This window comes from Lepisma saccharinum, chromosome 17, assembly GCF_977018435.1.
Source record: "Lepisma saccharinum chromosome 17, izLepSacc3.1, whole genome shotgun sequence".
Lineage (NCBI taxonomy): Eukaryota > Metazoa > Arthropoda > Insecta > Zygentoma > Lepismatidae > Lepisma > Lepisma saccharinum.
In genome coordinates, this window is record NC_139245.1 from 23,268,735 (window position 1) to 23,287,435 (window position 18,701).

General features: G+C 36.9%; 1 protein-coding gene across 1 annotated transcript in view; it reads left to right on the forward strand.

The window, feature by feature from the left end:
- LOC146001606 (uncharacterized) overlaps nucleotides 1–10,886 on the forward strand; it is a 37,248-nt gene extending 26,362 nt beyond the window's left edge. The window contains exons 5-7 of the mRNA XM_083139137.1: nucleotides 219–888; nucleotides 1,398–2,702; nucleotides 6,954–10,886. Coding sequence (XP_082995263.1) covers nucleotides 219–888; nucleotides 1,398–2,702; nucleotides 6,954–7,012 — 2,034 coding nt within the window. The 3' untranslated portion in view covers nucleotides 7,013–10,886. The remainder of the gene's footprint in view (nucleotides 1–218; nucleotides 889–1,397; nucleotides 2,703–6,953) is intronic.
- Nucleotides 10,887–18,701: the final 7,815 nt, after the last annotated feature.

The window sequence follows — 18,701 nt, forward strand, 5'->3', positions numbered from 1 at the left end:
GTTATTTTCATTGTATGCTAAGATCCAGTCCTATTAGTAAATTACACACTTAACATTTACAAATAAAACCTGTTCTTGTCATAAAATTTCCATGCAACCCTCGTTAAATTTTTCATTCACTTCCCAGTAAATGTGACTTTGAACCTTGATTATGTATATGTAGTAGCTTTGCAGTAGATAATTAAATTTTCATGAAATTAATTTTTCATTGTTTTCAGGTTAACAGCTCCTTACCAGATGCAAAGAAGTTCCCGATGCTTGGATCTCAAAGCGACAGCAAAGCAACAGGTGCCATATCATCAAATACTTCCCAAACTCTAGGTCACAGGGTAGCGAGCAATGTTCCTGATAGCGTCCTTATGCCCCCACCGTTGCCCCCTTCGGCGGCAATGCTGGTGCCAACCTCCATAGCTCCTGTAAGCTACCACACTCACGTACTTCAGAGCGGGCAGTGCAACGTCACCTCCGAGCAACGCCTAGCCACCATAGTCACAAACACTGTGTGCCATACTTGCATCGCATCCAGTTCACCTTCCAATGCTCCATCATTCCCGAAGTGCTGCAGTAAAGGGCAGGGACATCACGCTTGTCACCTGCACCATCCGCAGTTAGTACAGGGTCAGCACCCCACAGCTGTGTTGAGGAACCTACCAGGTTACAGAATGCTGCCGTACAACAACGGGAACTTGGACTCTGTGAAGGAGAAGCAGCACCCAGAGCAGGTGGATGCAAGGCAAAGTGATAGTCCTGCTTATCTGCCTACTGGAGGCCGTTACTCAACAAGCAGTGCATCTGATCTTTCTAGTCCACCTGCATCTCCAGGTACAACCCCACCAGATACTCCTTCTATGCATTCAACTCAGGACGAGGCTGAGGATTGGGATAGAGGTGAGTTGTAGCCATGATAACCTCTAAAATTGCATATTGTTGAAAGATTACTTTTTTTCCTTGAAATTTTAAGAGAAAATTGAAAATTAAAAAAAAAATCAACTGTTGCATCATAACCATAATAGGTGTTTATGAATTTGTTGAATGCCAGAAATTTGGCAAGATACATCAACATGAAAAATGAGAAAAGTCTATAAAATTGCTTGTCTTAGATTCTTTGTGAATGTGATGCTATTGTATATTGTATACATACTTCCAACTTCAGTTGCTATTCATACCTTGAAACTTGATCCATCTACCTTCAGATAAATGAAATTTCAGTTTGTCTTTCAGACTCAGCATGATTCTCCCCTGACTTTTTCGATTCCCTTGTGTGCCAAGAGATTTATTTGTAAATTTAGGTCTATGTCGTTTTCTGTATGAAGAATCTGTATATAATAAGCTTGAGCGAGAAGGGTTGATGTGTGCTTTATGCTGCTATTTAGAATTAATGTTTGTCATTATTTCAGATTTCGCTGCTAAAGAGGATTCAGAAAATTACGTACCAAGTGCAGACAATAGTAGTATCCCAGGGGATAGAGACCCAAGAACACTGCCAGTTAGTCAGTGCCCTGGGTCAAAGTCCGATGGAGGATCTGAACCTTCTGCATCCTGTAGTGGTGATGCTAAGCAGCATGCAGAAGCAGGGGGACAGCAGTCACCGCAAGTTCCTGCGCAGGGAAGTTCAAGTAGCCAGAGCATGAGGCCTCGCATACCAACGTTACACGCTGCAAGAAGCAAAGCCAACCTGCCGGGATGTCCTACAACATCCCCTTTGCTGAGTTTCTCGCGACCAGGCTACAGCTCGAATGGCTTGCAGGGCGTAGGGACCATGATGGTTCGTGGTCCAAATCCTTCGACGGTGATCATTGAAGGCAACCAGAAGACGTTACCAAGTTGTCGCCGGGAAAGCAACGCCAGTAATAGTGGAACTAGCTCATCCATTAGTTCACAGTCCAGAAGTTCGCCACCAGTTAGTAAAGGAAATGTAACGGTTACCAGGACAGACAGTATTGCATCGGCCAACCGACTAGAAAAGGTGAACTCTGAGGAAAGAAAGGTGTATGTACCTCTGACAGGCGAGGTACCGGTATGCATTCCATGTGTGCAAACTTGTCAAGCACCAGCCACTCAACCTGCTACTGTTGCAGGCCCATCGTTTGCTGTCCCTGTGTCAACACAAATGTCGTACACTACAGTTACCTACTCGGTATCTCAAAGTAACCATGGATCTGGTTTACCGCCACCACAATACTCTAATATCTCTCATACGCAACAGCAGAGGAATATTAATTCATCCGAAATTACCCTACCTTCCTCTACAACCCCAACTAATGTGCCTTATTCTCCTGCGTTCCTGCCTCCTAATCCGCCCCACTTCCCCCTAAGAACCGGATACCCAAGCTTTCCTGCATTTCTGTCATCACATAATACATCACTAGCAAGCAACAGTTACATCTCTGCCATCCATCCGGGATTTCAATTCGCAGCTCCAGGAACACTTCCCAACGGCATGAACCCGGAGATGCTGTATCCAGGAGCCGCATATCACGGTCCACTTATGCATGTAACGCCACCAACTTCCCAGACTCCACCCATCTCTGCAGCTCCTCCCACTTTCCTCCCTCCCCCAGTCGTTACATATCCTGGAGTTTATTCTGCTTTCAACCCTCCATCACATTCTAAGGGGAAACTCACCTGCTTTAATTGCGGAGGCCATAACCACAGAGGGAGCGACTGCAAGGATCAGACTATGGAGGAAATTACTAAACGAGGTAAGTGCACTCTAATGGGGTTCTGAATTCTGTGGTATGTAGTCTTATGTAGCAGTATATGTTTTAAATGTGAGATGAGAGCTCATTACTTAAAACACGACAACACAATAATAAAAAGCCATAAGGGGATGTTTAGCCATGATAAAAGCTCCAAAACACAATGCAGCACAATAAAGCCTGAAGGGAATGTTTAGCCACTTCAGGCTTTATTGTGTTTTGGAGCTTTTATCATGATTTTAATTCAGGTAAAGCTATGTTCTTTTTAGGTGCTTTCGCCATATTAAGAAATTGTATAATTATCAATAAAATTTAAATTCTCTTTAACCTTTGGCAATGGCAACTGGATCTTTAGGACAGGCACAAGCATGCTTGTCATGATGGACAACTTGCAACGTAGCAAGCCGGTTGCAGTAGCCAGTAAATACACAGGCCCAAGTGACATGTAGTGCACTGACAGTTGAAAATAGAGCAACTAATCTGCAGAACATATTGTGGTGCATGTTGTACTTCTTTTCTTTTTTTTTTTTTTGAAGGAGAAATAACTTTGCCATAGAATTCTTTATAATTTAAATTAAAAAACCAACAATATATTTGAGACATAATTAGTGAAGAATACAGTAATAAATAATTGGAAAATAAGTGTGAGGAAATCATACAACATTTGGATGTGATCACCTTTCCAGAGCAGACCAGAAAATAAAAGCTAAGTAAAAAAAAGAATAATAATAATAATAATAATAATAATGTAAAAAGTTTCATAAGTACAGGGACATCAATAGTTCTACACAAAGTTTGTAAAGTAATTAGATACAGCAGTAAAGTCATTGTGTCCTGAACTCCAGTGAATTCGATCATGATGGTATATTACTAGGGTCAGTCAAAAAAGGATGAGACTCGCCTGATTTGGAAGTGAAGATATTGTAGCGGAAACTTGAGATTTTTTGGTGTGCTGGACGTATTCACCCCCTGCCTCAATACATTCGACGCCATCTGTTTGGAAGCATCATAAGTGCCAGACACAACAAGTCTTGGAATGGTACAACACCAGGTTCCTGTAAGGACTCTGTGTCGATGAATTTCTAACAGCATGTTTGCTCTTTCATGCTGTCGAACGAGGCATAATCAGAGGGCACAAAGTCTGATGAGTATCTAGGATGTTTGAGGATGGTATACCGGAGTTCCTGTAGTTTTGGCCTAGTCTGTGCAGACATATGGGGCCTGGCTTGATCATGTAAAAGAAGATGTGTTTGGCTTATTTACCTAGCCATGTTTGCTGAATTCTCCAATGAAGCCAACGGAGCTGGTCACAGAACCTGTCACTCTTTATCTTTTTTCCATGTACAAGTCGTTCCACCAACAGGATGCCATCAGCATTCCAGAATACAGATGCCAGCTGTTTCCCATATCGTGAAACTTCTTTTTTCCCCGTAGACTGTTGTCATGCTTCCATTTCATTGATTATGTGCTTCTTAATAATTTTCGTAATCTCAGATGTTGTGACACCCTATTTCTACAAAAAAACAAGTTGTCCACGATAGTCACGTTCCATGAGCACCTTGAGCACCTCGTTTGTCCACGTTACACCCGACACGACTTGAGAAATACCACCTGCCCTTGTCAATAGACCAAGGTCACTAGTTCCGTGCCCCATTGTCACTTTTTCCCTAATGCGAAGAATGTTCCATTCATACAGTTAGTCTCATTGTTTTCCAACCGACCCGAAATAACTAGGGACGGGACCAATAATAATCATTACTCTAGTAGTAACATGCTAATATAATCATATGCATACAAGAATTTTTTTTTTGTATTAGTTTATGGATCCAATATTTCTGTAAATAACTTGTGATTAAATGTGCATTCTGAAATTATGAAATTCTCAATTCAGGTGAAAATAAATACTTGTTTTGTCCAAATTATCGTACATTTTCAGCAGTTGCATGACATTCTTCAAAATGTAACCAGTTCAAAATAATGAATTTCACAAAAGCCTGCGTTAGAAGTACAGTAATATAGCTCACTATCCATAATTTACCAGAGTGTAATAAATTGCAAAGCTGTAGCATGTACTCCTTTCACAATCAACAAAACTGATTTGGTTACATGTGTCTTACCATGAAACCAGCTAGCCATGCTGATTGAACATTTGAATACAGTAAATTTCACAGGGTTCCCACACCTGGAAAAACCTTGAAATCTCAGGGAATTTGAAAAAAGTAAAATTTTCAGGGAAAAATCTCCTAATTGATCAATGAGACATTGAAGTACATTTGAAGGGCTAGAATATGCTCCTACCTGTTGATTTTCTTCAAACAAGCTGCTTTGAAGACATAGGCTTGTAACATATGTTTATTTTCCATTACATATTAATTGTGTCCATTTGTAAATTTCTACTCAAAAGTATGAAAATATTTGTTCTATATGTGGTATGTTTTGGAATGTTGTTTTATGCACTGCAATATAGTTGGAGAAGGTGTTAACTCAGACAAATATCTGTAACCGTAGTCCTTAATTATATGTGCTCAGGGATTCTTCATTTAGTTAGCTTTCAAAAAGTGAACTTATACGAAGAATTTCCCAGTACTGATATAAAATTTACTGATTCCAATAACCGAGTCAATGCAAAATTGCAAATGATTCTTGCAGAACATTTATTCACCACCTCAATTAATGTATGTAACCAAGTGATTCAATATGATTTACTTTAATAATGAACTGCTTATTTAGACATTTACTTCACAAAACCATGAAATACAAATTGTATTTTTATTCATAAAACTAATAAAAAATGGCTAAAATTATCAGTAATATTACTGATACACAGATATGATAAAAAAAAAGTAAAGTGCTCCCCTTTGCTTTTGCACCATGCCATGAAGGCATATAGGGGGTGTGAGGTTAGGTCCCCACACTTTCTTGATCTCTGCCAAGCTGGGGGTGATGTGATCAGCACCATGCCCCTGGCTGCCTTTACCCTCCAGAGTTTCCTCCAGGTACCCACTTTATATGGTGCTGGGTGGGCGCCAAAGCCACTTGAACAGGTTGAAGAAGTCCCGGTTCTCCCCTGCTGGGGATCGAACCAGGGTGTCTCGCATGGTAGTCAGATGCCCTAATGACTGAGCTGATATGATATAATACTGACAATTAGTTTGCTTCTGCTGGGTGTGTGCTGATGCAGATTGCCACCTTCTTGTTCACTTTGTTCTCATTCTCTCTCACAGAGAATAAGTCATCTTAACTCTGCTTTGAATCTGACACAGCCGTCTCACACATTGCCATTTGCTGCAAGGGCTGGACCCTCCGCTGTGCCGTACCTGTAACGTTGTATTAACTGTTCAGCACATTCTTCTCGCATGACAGTGTTTTACCAAATGTTTTTATCTTCTTTGAGAAGAGCGGGCCTTTTACACTGTTTCTGACGATCCTTGCCTTTTTTCAATTTCATGTTTGTCCTGTAGAAGTCCCTTTACAACTTGCATTTTTAACCTTTCTCAAAGGCCTCTATAGACCCCCTTTTTTAATTTTAAGGTAAGGGTTTTTAGATAAGGGGATTTTCCTCGTATACTTAGGAGAAGGGTGCAAAATGGCCACAAATGCCGAAGCTCCCAAAAATTTTAAATCAACCATCTAGCCCACCTCATCTCTAATAATAATAATAATAATGTGGTGATGTTATGGCTATGAGGGGAAATTGAGGCTATTATAAAAAATAGCAATACTGCACTGTGTATTGACTACTCTGGAAAACTCAGGAAAATACATTTAAAGTTCACATAGGAACCCTGTTTCACCTTGTAGGACTGTGTGTGTGATATGTAATTTTTTTCATTGATCTTACAATGCTTAAAAACATTCTAGAACTTAAGGATAACCGATTGACTGGTATATGTAGTATTAGATTTTGGTTGTACCTCCCTGATGACATAATGATAAAACTGCCATCTTGTAATCAGTGTATGCCAGGTTAAGTGTTTGGTGGTGGTGGCACATTTCATAGTGGTTCAGATCCAACTTTAAACTGTAGGTCCTGATCCTGATTAGTCTGTGTTTGGTTATCATACAAGATATGAAACTCGCTCCCAACTCCCAAATCTGAAAATCCTTGAAATGTGCATAATTCATTGGTTGTCTAAATTTGTGCAAGAGTACTTTCATGATTGAATGGCAGATATTTTAGTGATTTTTAGTAATAATTAGAATTGTAAGTGCAATCATATATAAAAATGTTCATTTGATTGCTTTTTTTTTCAGGCCAATATCGTCTTGATTATGCACCGTATCAGAAACCTGGGGAATGCTCTGAGAACTGACAGTGTAGAATTCCAGTGGGCAGTTTGCACTGGAAGCTCCTGCCCATGTCAAACGTTGCATTCCCAACTCATTAAATGTGTTGTGGGGATTATCCAGCTGAGCAGATTCAAGATTCAAAGATAAATAATAGCCAGTCTAGACTGTTTCTACTCCCATGACCAACAAGGAATTGCAATGTTGGATGTTGCAGTGACTGTTAATAACAAAGATATTCTTTTTAATAGGTTCTTATTTATTCTTCTATTTACATAATTTTATAAATGAATTGTCAGTCTTCAGTATGTCTTCTATGCAATTTTTCCCCCTTCTGTTATTTCATACAAGTACATGTGTGTCATTTTCTGGTAATGTTCTTTGTGTAGTATCTATACATGAGTGCAGTGGTTTGGAACCATGCCAGTCAGCTCTTGTACTGTAATGTACTACATACATTAAGACTGAAGAATTCTAGATCACATCATAGATCTGATCTTGTCATATTATCTAAGATGAATTTGATATTCAATTGTGTGATAGTTGTTACCACTATCAGGTCTAATGAGTGTGGCAAATAGCTAGATCATTGCCAATTCAATTATAGAAACAAAACACAGACTTGATGGACTCCATATGTATAATTTTTCTAATTTTTCTGCAGTAAATAGGAATAGGAATTTTATATGTGGGTTTCGTAAATGAACATACGTGGATTTAGAGGTTAATAAGTGCTCAAAAGCGATATCAGATGTGTTTATAACGCTCATGTCTTTACTTTTTATTAGTCTCTTTTTCTGACTTGTGTAATGTTTGAACATCTCTAGGGAAAAATATTGATTGCTCATGATTTGTGTTTTTTGCCCCCTAGGATTGTAAATATGTGAAATATTGGTTTGCATTGTGTTGTAGTAGCCCAACTTTTAGTATTTTTATCAAGTTTCCTTACAACACTTTACCTGTGCTCTTAAAATAGCTTGTCGACTTTTTTTTCTCCTTCATTTCTACCACTGTTTGTGTTTTGTCTCTGAAGTTTCGAGGGTACACAGCACCACGTTGCACCTGAAGAAAGCAATATCTGGTTGTGAGAGAATGGACCTCACTTGAAAGTGGCAATATTTCAGTGAGCACAAAAAATTCAAAGAAAATTACAGAAACTGATTTCTTCAGTAAGAATAAAATTAAGCGAGGATTTATGGTGGTTCAGGAATAATAGATGACATAATCGAGTGTTTTGTGTGTCTTACTCGTAATCACATTATCAGGGAAATTTGAGTGGACCAATTTTATTTGAGTAAAGAAATTTCATAAATTTGTATGCCATGTTTTCTAATTATAAAGAAACCCGTAAGCATATCTTTTTTCATTCTCTTGATGTTGGACAATAAAGAAAAACATTACCAGGAATGCTGTTCCATGTGATTGTATATGTGCCATGAGAAGGTCCTTAACGTTGTAATTTCATTATGGAGTAAATTTTTATATGTTAAATGAAAATGTTTTCTACTCTTAAAATTTTGTTTCTTGCATTGTGGGCAATCGAAATGAATTTGTTAGTTTTTCCTCTATTTTTGCATTGTAATAGTGTTGTTATAAGATGAAATCCAGTCAATGTTTACCAGTTTTTAAAAGGAAATTATAGCCACATGGCAATCTGCCAAAAACATGTTTTTATATGTGTGGAATGATTTTTCAGTATTGCTGTAACTGGTGTGTGCAGTTTCATATTTTTCATACAGAACAAGTTTCATGAGAAATATATTTGTCATTTACCATGGGCATTTGAGGAGTGTGATCTTCTTTTATATTCAAATTTTGTAACTGCACTGAATATGATTATTATGAACTTTACCATCAAATAAGATTTTTCTAACAATTTCACTGTTGTATATTATAGATGTCTTGCTTTTATTGATATATGTTTTTGTCTCTGGTGAACCTTGGGTTTTTGTTTTAATTGTATCTTTTTTTCAAGATCAACCAATTGAAAACTGTATTGTTAGTCACCTTGGCTAATTGTTGGGTATAATGTACTTCAAGAACATGCTGTCTCTTCTACCTTTTACGGTTTTGTTGGTTTGAGCCATTTTGAAGATATATCCACTTTGCGTTAAGTATGACAATGGAAAGATGCCAGTTGATGTTAGATTTCTGCCCGAGTAATGTTTGACAATTTAGTTGTTTACTTTATATCTACGTTACAATACGATTTTTTTTAAAAGAAAAAAAGATGCTTGAGATTATCACTGAGAATTTACCCCTTGCATTCCATCAGATTTCAGAATATATGTTTTTTTATCAGATCAAAGAATTCAATACTGTTCAGAAACTTCGCTTAAGTGAAAATTTGAATCAATAAAAATAAAATTTTTCATTTCATTTTTCGATATAAGTAACTTTTTAAGTAAATTTGTTATTTCAGAAGAATCTTCAGGCATATCTTTACATATCTAGTATATTAATATGCTTACCATTACTCTTCATCGTATATTTATTCCTTTGCTTCGGTTGCTTTAATTAACCAATTTGCCAAATTTAAAGCAAAATGAAATTAAATACAAGTGAGTTAATTGTCCAACAAAAATTAAATGTTTTAATTCTATAGATAGAAAAATATATAAGCTGCTAAAAGTAATTATGGTTACATTCTGTCATAATTAATTTACCCAAGTAATACCTTGTAAATTGTCAAATTCTACTTGGCGTAGAGTTGCTTTAAATATGTTTTCTAGAGCCCAGTGCTGAAAGTCTAACATAAGTGCATTAAAATAGGTTTGAACCAACAGAACGGTGAAAGAATGCAGAAGAAAAGAATGAAATATTCTGATTCTCATTGTTGACTGTTTTTACTATCAAGTTACCAGTGACAATGTATTAATATATGTATATTGAGATGCCTTTGATGATAGGAATAGCTTTAAAGAACCTGTTGTATTGAATAAGACAAATTAATAATAAAATAGCCCTGTAAGTTATTGCATTTAAGGTGTGCTTGAGGCTGAAGAAGCAACATGTGAAGTGAACTTTTGTTGACAAAACTGTTACGGTATTTTTGTGCAGTGAAAGCCGGACTTTAATGTGCCAACAGGTTGTTTTGAGATTCAAATAATTCAGAATGTGCCCGTTGTGTGAAGTGTACTTTAAGAAAGAAAATATAAACAAATGAGTGAAGTTGAATCTATGCATTTTTTTTAAAAGAAGAAAGTGTATTGTACTGTGTGTGTGTACTGTTAGACCACATTTATCTCTTCAATGTACAGTTTTAGAACACCAAAAAAAAATTTAAAAAATGCAAGACCCATTGTATGTAATGTAACAATCAAATAAATATTGATTGTTGGATGTTGGATTTGTGTGTGTGTTAGGTGTGACGTGTTTGCTGTGACCACCGAAAACACTGTGCAGCTTTGATGATTTTTGTAACGATAGTATAGCTTGTTTATTTCCTGCTCCCTCCTTTTTGTTGCCAAAATACACTAACCTGGGTGGGATCGGAGGAATAATCAATTTCACACATTTTTGATTAACCAGGATCTTGGTAAATTAAAGTCATGGTCTGTGAAATCATCATTTAATACATATTAATGTGATTTTAGAGATAAAATGAACATTTGCAAAGAAAACAGTATGCATCTCTTGGAGATACACATTGAACTTTGGGTTTTATATAGAGTCCAAATGATCATGTATTTATATATAAATATATATAAAAACTAGACAAATATTTAAATATGCATGTAATGTGTATGTACATATATGTATAAAACAAAAAGTATATATATACATATATATATAAAACTGTTAAAATGTCATGAAAAGTTAGTTATATTTGTAAATTCAAAAATGTGAAAAGAGTGCTTTCAAACATTTTAAACCTTCATGTATCAAAGAAAAATGAAATAAATACTGCTGAAAAGGTTTGTCTGCTTTTGTTCATTGCTGTTCATGAATTTGAAGCATATATTTTAGGGGTACAAGAAAATGTGTTGTGTGAACTAATTTAATGATCACTAGAATACCACAGGAATACAGTATCTAGCTAATTAATCATACATATATACATTTTTTTTCAGTTAAGCCAATGGAAATGAGCAGCTTATTTCATGAGCTTGTGAGAGATATTCATCATTAATGGACATGTTATGTTGAATTTACATTTTTCTGTATGGTAAAATGTACGAGTGAACATTGGGAACACAATAGAAAATTATGTACATGCTGTACTATGTGTTTGTTTTTAATTTTGCAGTTAAAGTATAGAGTCCTAAAAATTCTGCGTACTCAATGTTTTGAAATCTTCCAATATTTGGTCTTAAATCTTTATTTCAAGACCATTTGTGAAGTGAAGAACCTATTTGAAATGTGCTCAGTTTAAGTCATGCAACCCTAACTTTTGATGCTTTATAAAATAAAATTTGGGATAGATATTCTCACCGGATTTTTTGCAAGATGCATAATTTTTTAAAATGAAACCCCTTGCAGTAGCCTGCTGCACCACTACCACTGTCCTTTGGAAAGGTCGGTTGCCTTCCAACAAGCCAGCAGTATTAGGGCTCGAACTGGACCGATAGAGCTTTTAGGTCCGTGGTTATCTGGAACCTTCCTGTTGCATCATGACAATGGGCCATTCCGGTTTGTTTAATGTTTTAAATATATCATTACATTTTCATTCCAGTGTGAACTAAATTGTTAATATTCTTTAATAGTGCATATTACAACATTCATATAATCAGAGTATAATACCTATGTTACCTTCATCTTGTGATATGGTGTGTGGCTCCGATAGAACTGACCCATCATTCAGTTGTACTGTATCCATATTTTATGCTATTGAGAGATAATTATGTACTGATAGGACACCGAAGAAAGTTACACAGACCTAGTGCAAAAATCTGAAAAGTCTTAGTTTTAAGTGGTGTTTGGTATGAATATTTATAAGGTAAGTGCAAGGTAATTTGATTTTTATTCTTCTAATCCACATAACGGTAGAGGGATTAAATGATGAATGAGTTGGTGAATACAAAATTTGCATGATCTTTTGCTTGACACTAGATTCCATAGTTGGGATAAAACAGAACAGAATGACTTTAAAACTGAACGACAGAAAATTATAGAAACTCTCCACACGGACGAAGAGGCATGTCTCTAGAAATATATTTCTGGGGTAGTGGTCCGAAACAAGTGCCTCAGAATAATAATAATAGTATAGTAATATAATAATAATATATGATGACAATTTAATTAATCGTGCGTCATTGTACCACAAAAATTGGATGAATAATCTCTGAAACCTGCCATGCATTTTCTCTCCATTTTTCTAGGCCTGTTAGTCATATTACAAATATGCAAACAAGTCTTTTGCGATATTACTAGTACTGGGTTCGAATCCCATATGAGGTATGGATATTTGCATGGTGTAGCAGAATATGACTAGCTTTATGACACCATATATCAATTTTTGCAATCTCAAATCCTGGGTTCAAATAATGGATGAAGTGCATGCTGATTATTTGTAGCTCATGCATTTCATCAAATAAACATAAAAAAGGCTGTTGCAGAGGTGAGACAGATTTTTTCCTGGCTTGGCAACACTGCCTATGGTATCGGCACAAGTCGCGTCATATAGGATGACTCATTCTGTTCCGTAGCAAGTTGTCGCATGTTGCGAAACCACGTTAGTGAGCAGCTGTGTTGATTTACGTGGATTGTTTCCTCCAGGTTTTTGTGTATAACCTTGCTTTTTGTGATGAGTATTCAAGATGAACAGCAACATGCCATAAAATTAGGGAAAAGTGCTGCGGAAACATATGCAATGTTTCAACAGGCATATGCCGATCAAGACAGACTGAGTAGAGCCACAGTATTACCAAGTAGTCATTGAGACACTGCACCAGCACGTAGCAAAAAAGAGGCTGCATTTGAAGAACTACTTCATATTGCACCACGATAACGCACGCCTGCATACCGGGCGGGCTTTTCAGGATTACGCAACAGAAAAAATATTAAATTTTCCTGCATACAGCCCAGACCTTGCACCCTGCGACTTTTGGCTATTTCCACTTTAAAGCCTGCTTTACGTGGTCGTGGTGATCCCAAAAAAGTGATCACTGCAGCGCAAGTTTTCTTCAGTCCACTACCTGACTACTAATTTTCAAAGACATTCACAAAGTGGCAGGAGCGTATGGACGCTTGCTTAGCTGTCAATGGTGCCTATTTTGAAAACTGTGTAAGTCTACTCTATATGGCTGATTGTGAATAAAAATTTTGTGGTTTGTAATTTTTTTGTTTCATTTTAATGATTCTTGGAGGGGTCCATGTACATACTTGTTTTTTAACTGCTATGCAGTCACGACTTTTTGACCTATTGCGCTCATTTTGGTCTCAATCGGCAGCTAATGAACCAAATTTTCACCCTAGTACATTTGCTAGCCAATGGAGGTCGCTGTTTTCCTATACAGGTATTAGTTGCCTTCTCTGCGACATCCTTTGTAATTTCCTCTCAAGGTAACCATTGTAACTTGCTAAGTTTGGTTGATTGATTGATTGAGTTGGTGTTTAAAGTCCACTTTATGCACAGTAAGGCTAATCGGGACTGGACCTACAGTTTAAATTTGGATCCGAACCACTGACCCCTTGATTACAAGGCGATGCAAGAACCTAACTTGGAGGGGAGACATTAGGACATTAGGTGGGAAATGACGTACAGTAACAAAAATAAAGTAGGATGCGATGACCTGAGTATACTTAGTAATTCAATGTGGAAAGACATACATCTTTCTTTTTATTAATCTGTTGTCTAACATTTACAAATAATATCTTGTGCAATTAGCATTACAATAGTAAATAGTAAATTACAAAACATCACCTACTTTTACATTTTATCATCCAGAACAAATTCCACAATGGTGAACCAGGAAAAATATCACATCACAATTATTAAACTCAATAGAACACATCATGCAAAGCTTAAGATGGCATGAAGAATTTACAGCAACCTTATCCTGGCATATAAATCTATTGCTTTCTCCAGAAAATCATCAGTTGGAATCTTAGGTTCCTCTTGTCCTAGTTAATATCCTATTCATAGCATTAAAAAACCTTTCTGCACCGGCTGTCGTTACGGGAATGGTTAGAAGGACTTCACAGAGTTTTTTCAACTCGCAATATTTCACGTCCCTTCTAAGATTTTCAACAATGGATTGTCAGCTTCTGTATATATTCCCAGCAAGAAAGCCTTCCACCTTAAGCATGGGTAAATGAGCACAAAACCTTTTGACTTTGGTGTCTTATAAGTCTACTACTGACTGAAAGGTTTCAAATTGACTTGCGAATCTCATGGTATCAACAGATTGATTGTTGAACCTGTTTTCCATTTCTTCAATTACACTTTCTGCGTATTCTTTCATCCCACAGAAAGTTTTCCTAGCATCTTCATCAGCAACCAGCTGTGCTTCAGACCCGATATTCTTCAGTTTGATCCGAATACTTTTTTGCAGATCACTGTTGATGTTTTCACACTAATTTGCAATATCCTGCAAATGCAATTTGGTTGAAGTAATGAGAGGGATGACTTTAGCCAGGCAAAAATATTCGCCACACAAAGTAATGCGGTCTGATGCGAGGGAAACAACGGTAACAGAAAAGTTTTATACTTTGGTTTTGTTGTACAATTTTGTCTGGGGGGGGGGGGGGTAGATTCCCTCCGGGGGTGCTCACTGGAAAGGTGCCTGAAAGAAACACTATTCATACATATCACTGTATTAATCGCGTTTCACCTTCTAAACACAGACTTATTATCAACCACACTCAATGAAACACCAGAAAAACAGCAAAGCAAGCTTTGAGCATGGGCAAATTGGTTAGACTGGTGCAAAACGTCCAAACTTGGGTGGCAGGTAGGAAATTGAGGCTTAAACTTTGGGGGGCAGAGTCGAAAAGTTTCTCATTCCATAAGAATAGTGTCCAGGATTATTTGATAAATAACTGTTACATTTGTGAAATCATAAAATATTATTATTTTTTACATAGCTCCTTTACGATGTTAACAAAAGTATCCTTAACTTCTAAATTTTAACAAACCTGAAATTTTTGAAAGGGCAAGCGCCCCCTTGCATCCGCCAAGTTACGCCTATGCTTCCAAATGTTTGGAATACCTTAATTTTGTGGAAAACTGAAGGCATTTTGGAACTTGATCCCACCCGCAATTCCCCATCCATAGCAATAAACCGTTCGCATGCCTGTCGCGGGGGTCAACGACCATGAGGGGGAGAAAAGGATGCATGCTTCCTTGCAAATGAAAATGGATGGCAACTGGGTATATCAAGGAGGTCTACCTGGCAACTGTGATGAAAACAAAACAAATAAGACCAGCTTGTTTACAAACAGGTCTCACTTATCGCACAACACTTGAGCATTCTTGTGTTCTGGCCCCACGGGAGAAAACTTTTAAATTTTAGGCTATAGTTCAAATCACAAACCCTGACACCTTCTGTAAACAAAACCACCTGCATGCAGAAAGCATTGCAAACTCATAGAAGTAAAATAATCCACACGAAAATCCAGCGTTGTTACAGGATTCATTACGTAAGGTAAAACAACTGCCAATTTGTAGTATGGAATACGCTGCCGCAAATGACGTCTCACTTTAAACCCAATGCTCTTTCTTTTTTTACTTATTGCTTCACCTTTATGGTTAACTCTTTGCACCAGTAATCATTTCCCATAAATTTGGCTTCTTTCTTGCATGCGAATTGAATATATTTTACTTGCATTTTTTTTAGACAAAATGATATAACATGGTAATGTATATTTCTAAGAACGATATAGATAGGAGTGTATTTGAAATTTGTTTGTAGATTTTATACAAATTTTATCTTATGTAAATAACATATATAATGGGCATAAACAGCCAAGTCCAATAAATATATTGATGATGATGATGAAAACAAGACAAAGAAAGTTCGTAAATTTATTGCGGTTGGAAACTTTGACAAGCATCCTAATCAAGGTACCTTTATAAGGTAGGCCATTCCCGAGGTTCCGAGATTTTCTCCCATGATTCTGTGCGCGCTATGACGTCATTAAGAGGACAGAATGGAACTTACTTCGTTATCGTATACGGAAGCTCGAGATAAATGGGTCTATTATTTACTTATACACACTTTTTCTTCAATGCCGGTAGAATAAGAACAAATCAACCTGTTTGTGCTCTTGCCACGTGCAATAATAATAGAAGAAAATCGCCTGGAATAAAGTGATCATCGCTTCCCAAGAAACAAGTTGCTGTAGCAGGATTAATTCAATTTGTTCCTCCAAATTTCGGACTTACTCAGTGGTGCAACCACAGGGGAGGGCAGGGACATTGTCCCCCAACCTTCGACGGAAGTCAATTCTGGGGGGGGGGGGCAAACATTGATGGCCAAAGGCATCTGCAGGGGGCACAGAGGAGAAATTGCCCCTTTCTATTTCAAATTTTATACAAATAAAAATACATTTCGTAAAATTTTCTTGCTCGCTTCGCTTGCAGTGCGACGGGAGTCGGCCATGGGCGCCAAATAATCTAATTTTAAAAAAAAAATGTGAAAGAGAGAATGCCTTAGCGCCATGTGATATTATTTGTTCCTTATTAAATCAATATTGTTTTAAATTGCAAAAATTGGATCTAAAAATTTTGTTTCTCGCTTCGCTCGCAATATAATTGTTTTTTGTAATGCGATGTATTTAAATAATATGTTTTGTATATATATGTAATGAAAAAACTTTGAATACGTACATAATTTAGTGTTAGCATCTTGCATATGTATTTTCTTATTTTATGTCGCTCCATGTTGCATATGTGTAAAACATATGAAAGTTATACATGTTATATGTACAAAAAATATCTTCGGCATGCATTTATCATTCATTTTCTGCCATTCAAAAATACAGTGTGTGTGTGCTTGTATTCAATTATTAGCTAATGTAAAAATTCCTGGTGTTGAAAAAATATTTCAAATAGTTTTTCCCAAATAAATGCTTTAGCACAGACATCTACCTCCCTTTTGCGTAATTTATGAGGATAATAACGTCTTTGATACTACTACACCACTACTACCAATAGTAATAATAATGTCATTATTAATGTTATTATTATTACTATTATTATTATTGGTACGTTTATCCTGGTACTTTCTCCCTCCAGATAAAAATTCGTGGTTGCGCCTCTGGCCTTATCTTCCACACTCGCCTTCCGTATCATCACGTATGCAACTTTCAAAACCTTTACACAATCGGAACTCAGTTTCTAAGTATTGCTTCATTGAATATTGAGTGCAAGATAAGATTTATTAGCTTTGAAGTTGAAACATCGTCCGCAAAAATAATACTTTGAACATCTCGTAGGTAGCGAACACTAATTAACAATTGCACTGTTACTTTACTTTATGTGCGTTTGTTGAGAAATTGTGCTGAAAATATAATGTACGACTTACAGGACAGGCGCTTCTCCCCTGCACATCCTTTCAATCTTCTCGTCAATCAATGAGAAGAGCTGTCATGTAAATAATGACCAAAGAAGCTATTCAATCAGGCCGGTAGCCAGGAATTCTTTGTAGAAGGGGGGGGGGGGGGCGACGTCAATCCTAGAGGGGGCAAATTTATAATATATTGTGTCGCATTGGCACATATTATGGTAGGGTACACAGAGGTACTTGCCCCCCTCCCCCAAAAGCTATAAGTAACAGAAAGGGGATGGTATCTTGAAACTGCAACGAACAAAAAAAACTTCGAGCAACATCAAATAGCAATATTTCGATAATGACCTTTCCACGTTGCCAAAGAATATAAAGTTTAACATAAATAGGCTAATAGGGACTGTACCTACTTGATATCGTAATTGATTGATTTGGTGTATTAAGTCCACTTTGTGCACACTAAGGCTAATTGGGACTGGACCTACAGTTTAAAGTGGGATCCGAACCATTATGTGCCTTCACCCTACTTGATATTTACAGGTCGATAATGTTAATTGATGACTAACAACAGCTTTGGGCCTCTCTGCAGACCTGATTAAGGGAGCCCTTTATAAATCATGCTTCATAATGATTTCCTCTAGTTTCCAGTATGCAAGATTTTTTACGCACAAAGGAATCTATCGAGAATCCAACAACACCACTGTGTTGTGTTGTACAAGCAAAATCGAATTAATTACATAATAATGGTTAGGATCTACACTTTGATGAATAGTATAAAAATTTGTAATCTACATTTTTTCTATATGCTAAAACATTAAAACATGGGTCCCTTAGTCCACCACGGACTCTATTTCCTTCAAAGGGGAGACTCTTGGAACACTACAGACAATGTTTTCGTACTGGTTACGTTAACCATTTTGCAAAATATTGTGTGAATTGTATTATATTATAGTTGAAATACATGTTTCGACACCTGACAAAAAATATGAATCCCTTGATTGACCAATGACTTCTTGGATTACAGTGTCATCATTAATATTTGATATTAAGTTTCATAGAAAGAAATTGTTTTAATAGGGCGCAAATAATTTTACGGGGGTTCCCAGGGCCGACTCCCGCCGCCCCATATAGCTATGGCTCTGAACTTGGACTATAAGAATAGGAGAAATTGTGAGCGAAGCAAGCAAGATAATTTTACGAAATGTATTTTTATTTGTATAAAATTTTAAATCGAAGGGTGAAATTGCCCCTCTGTGCCCCTTGC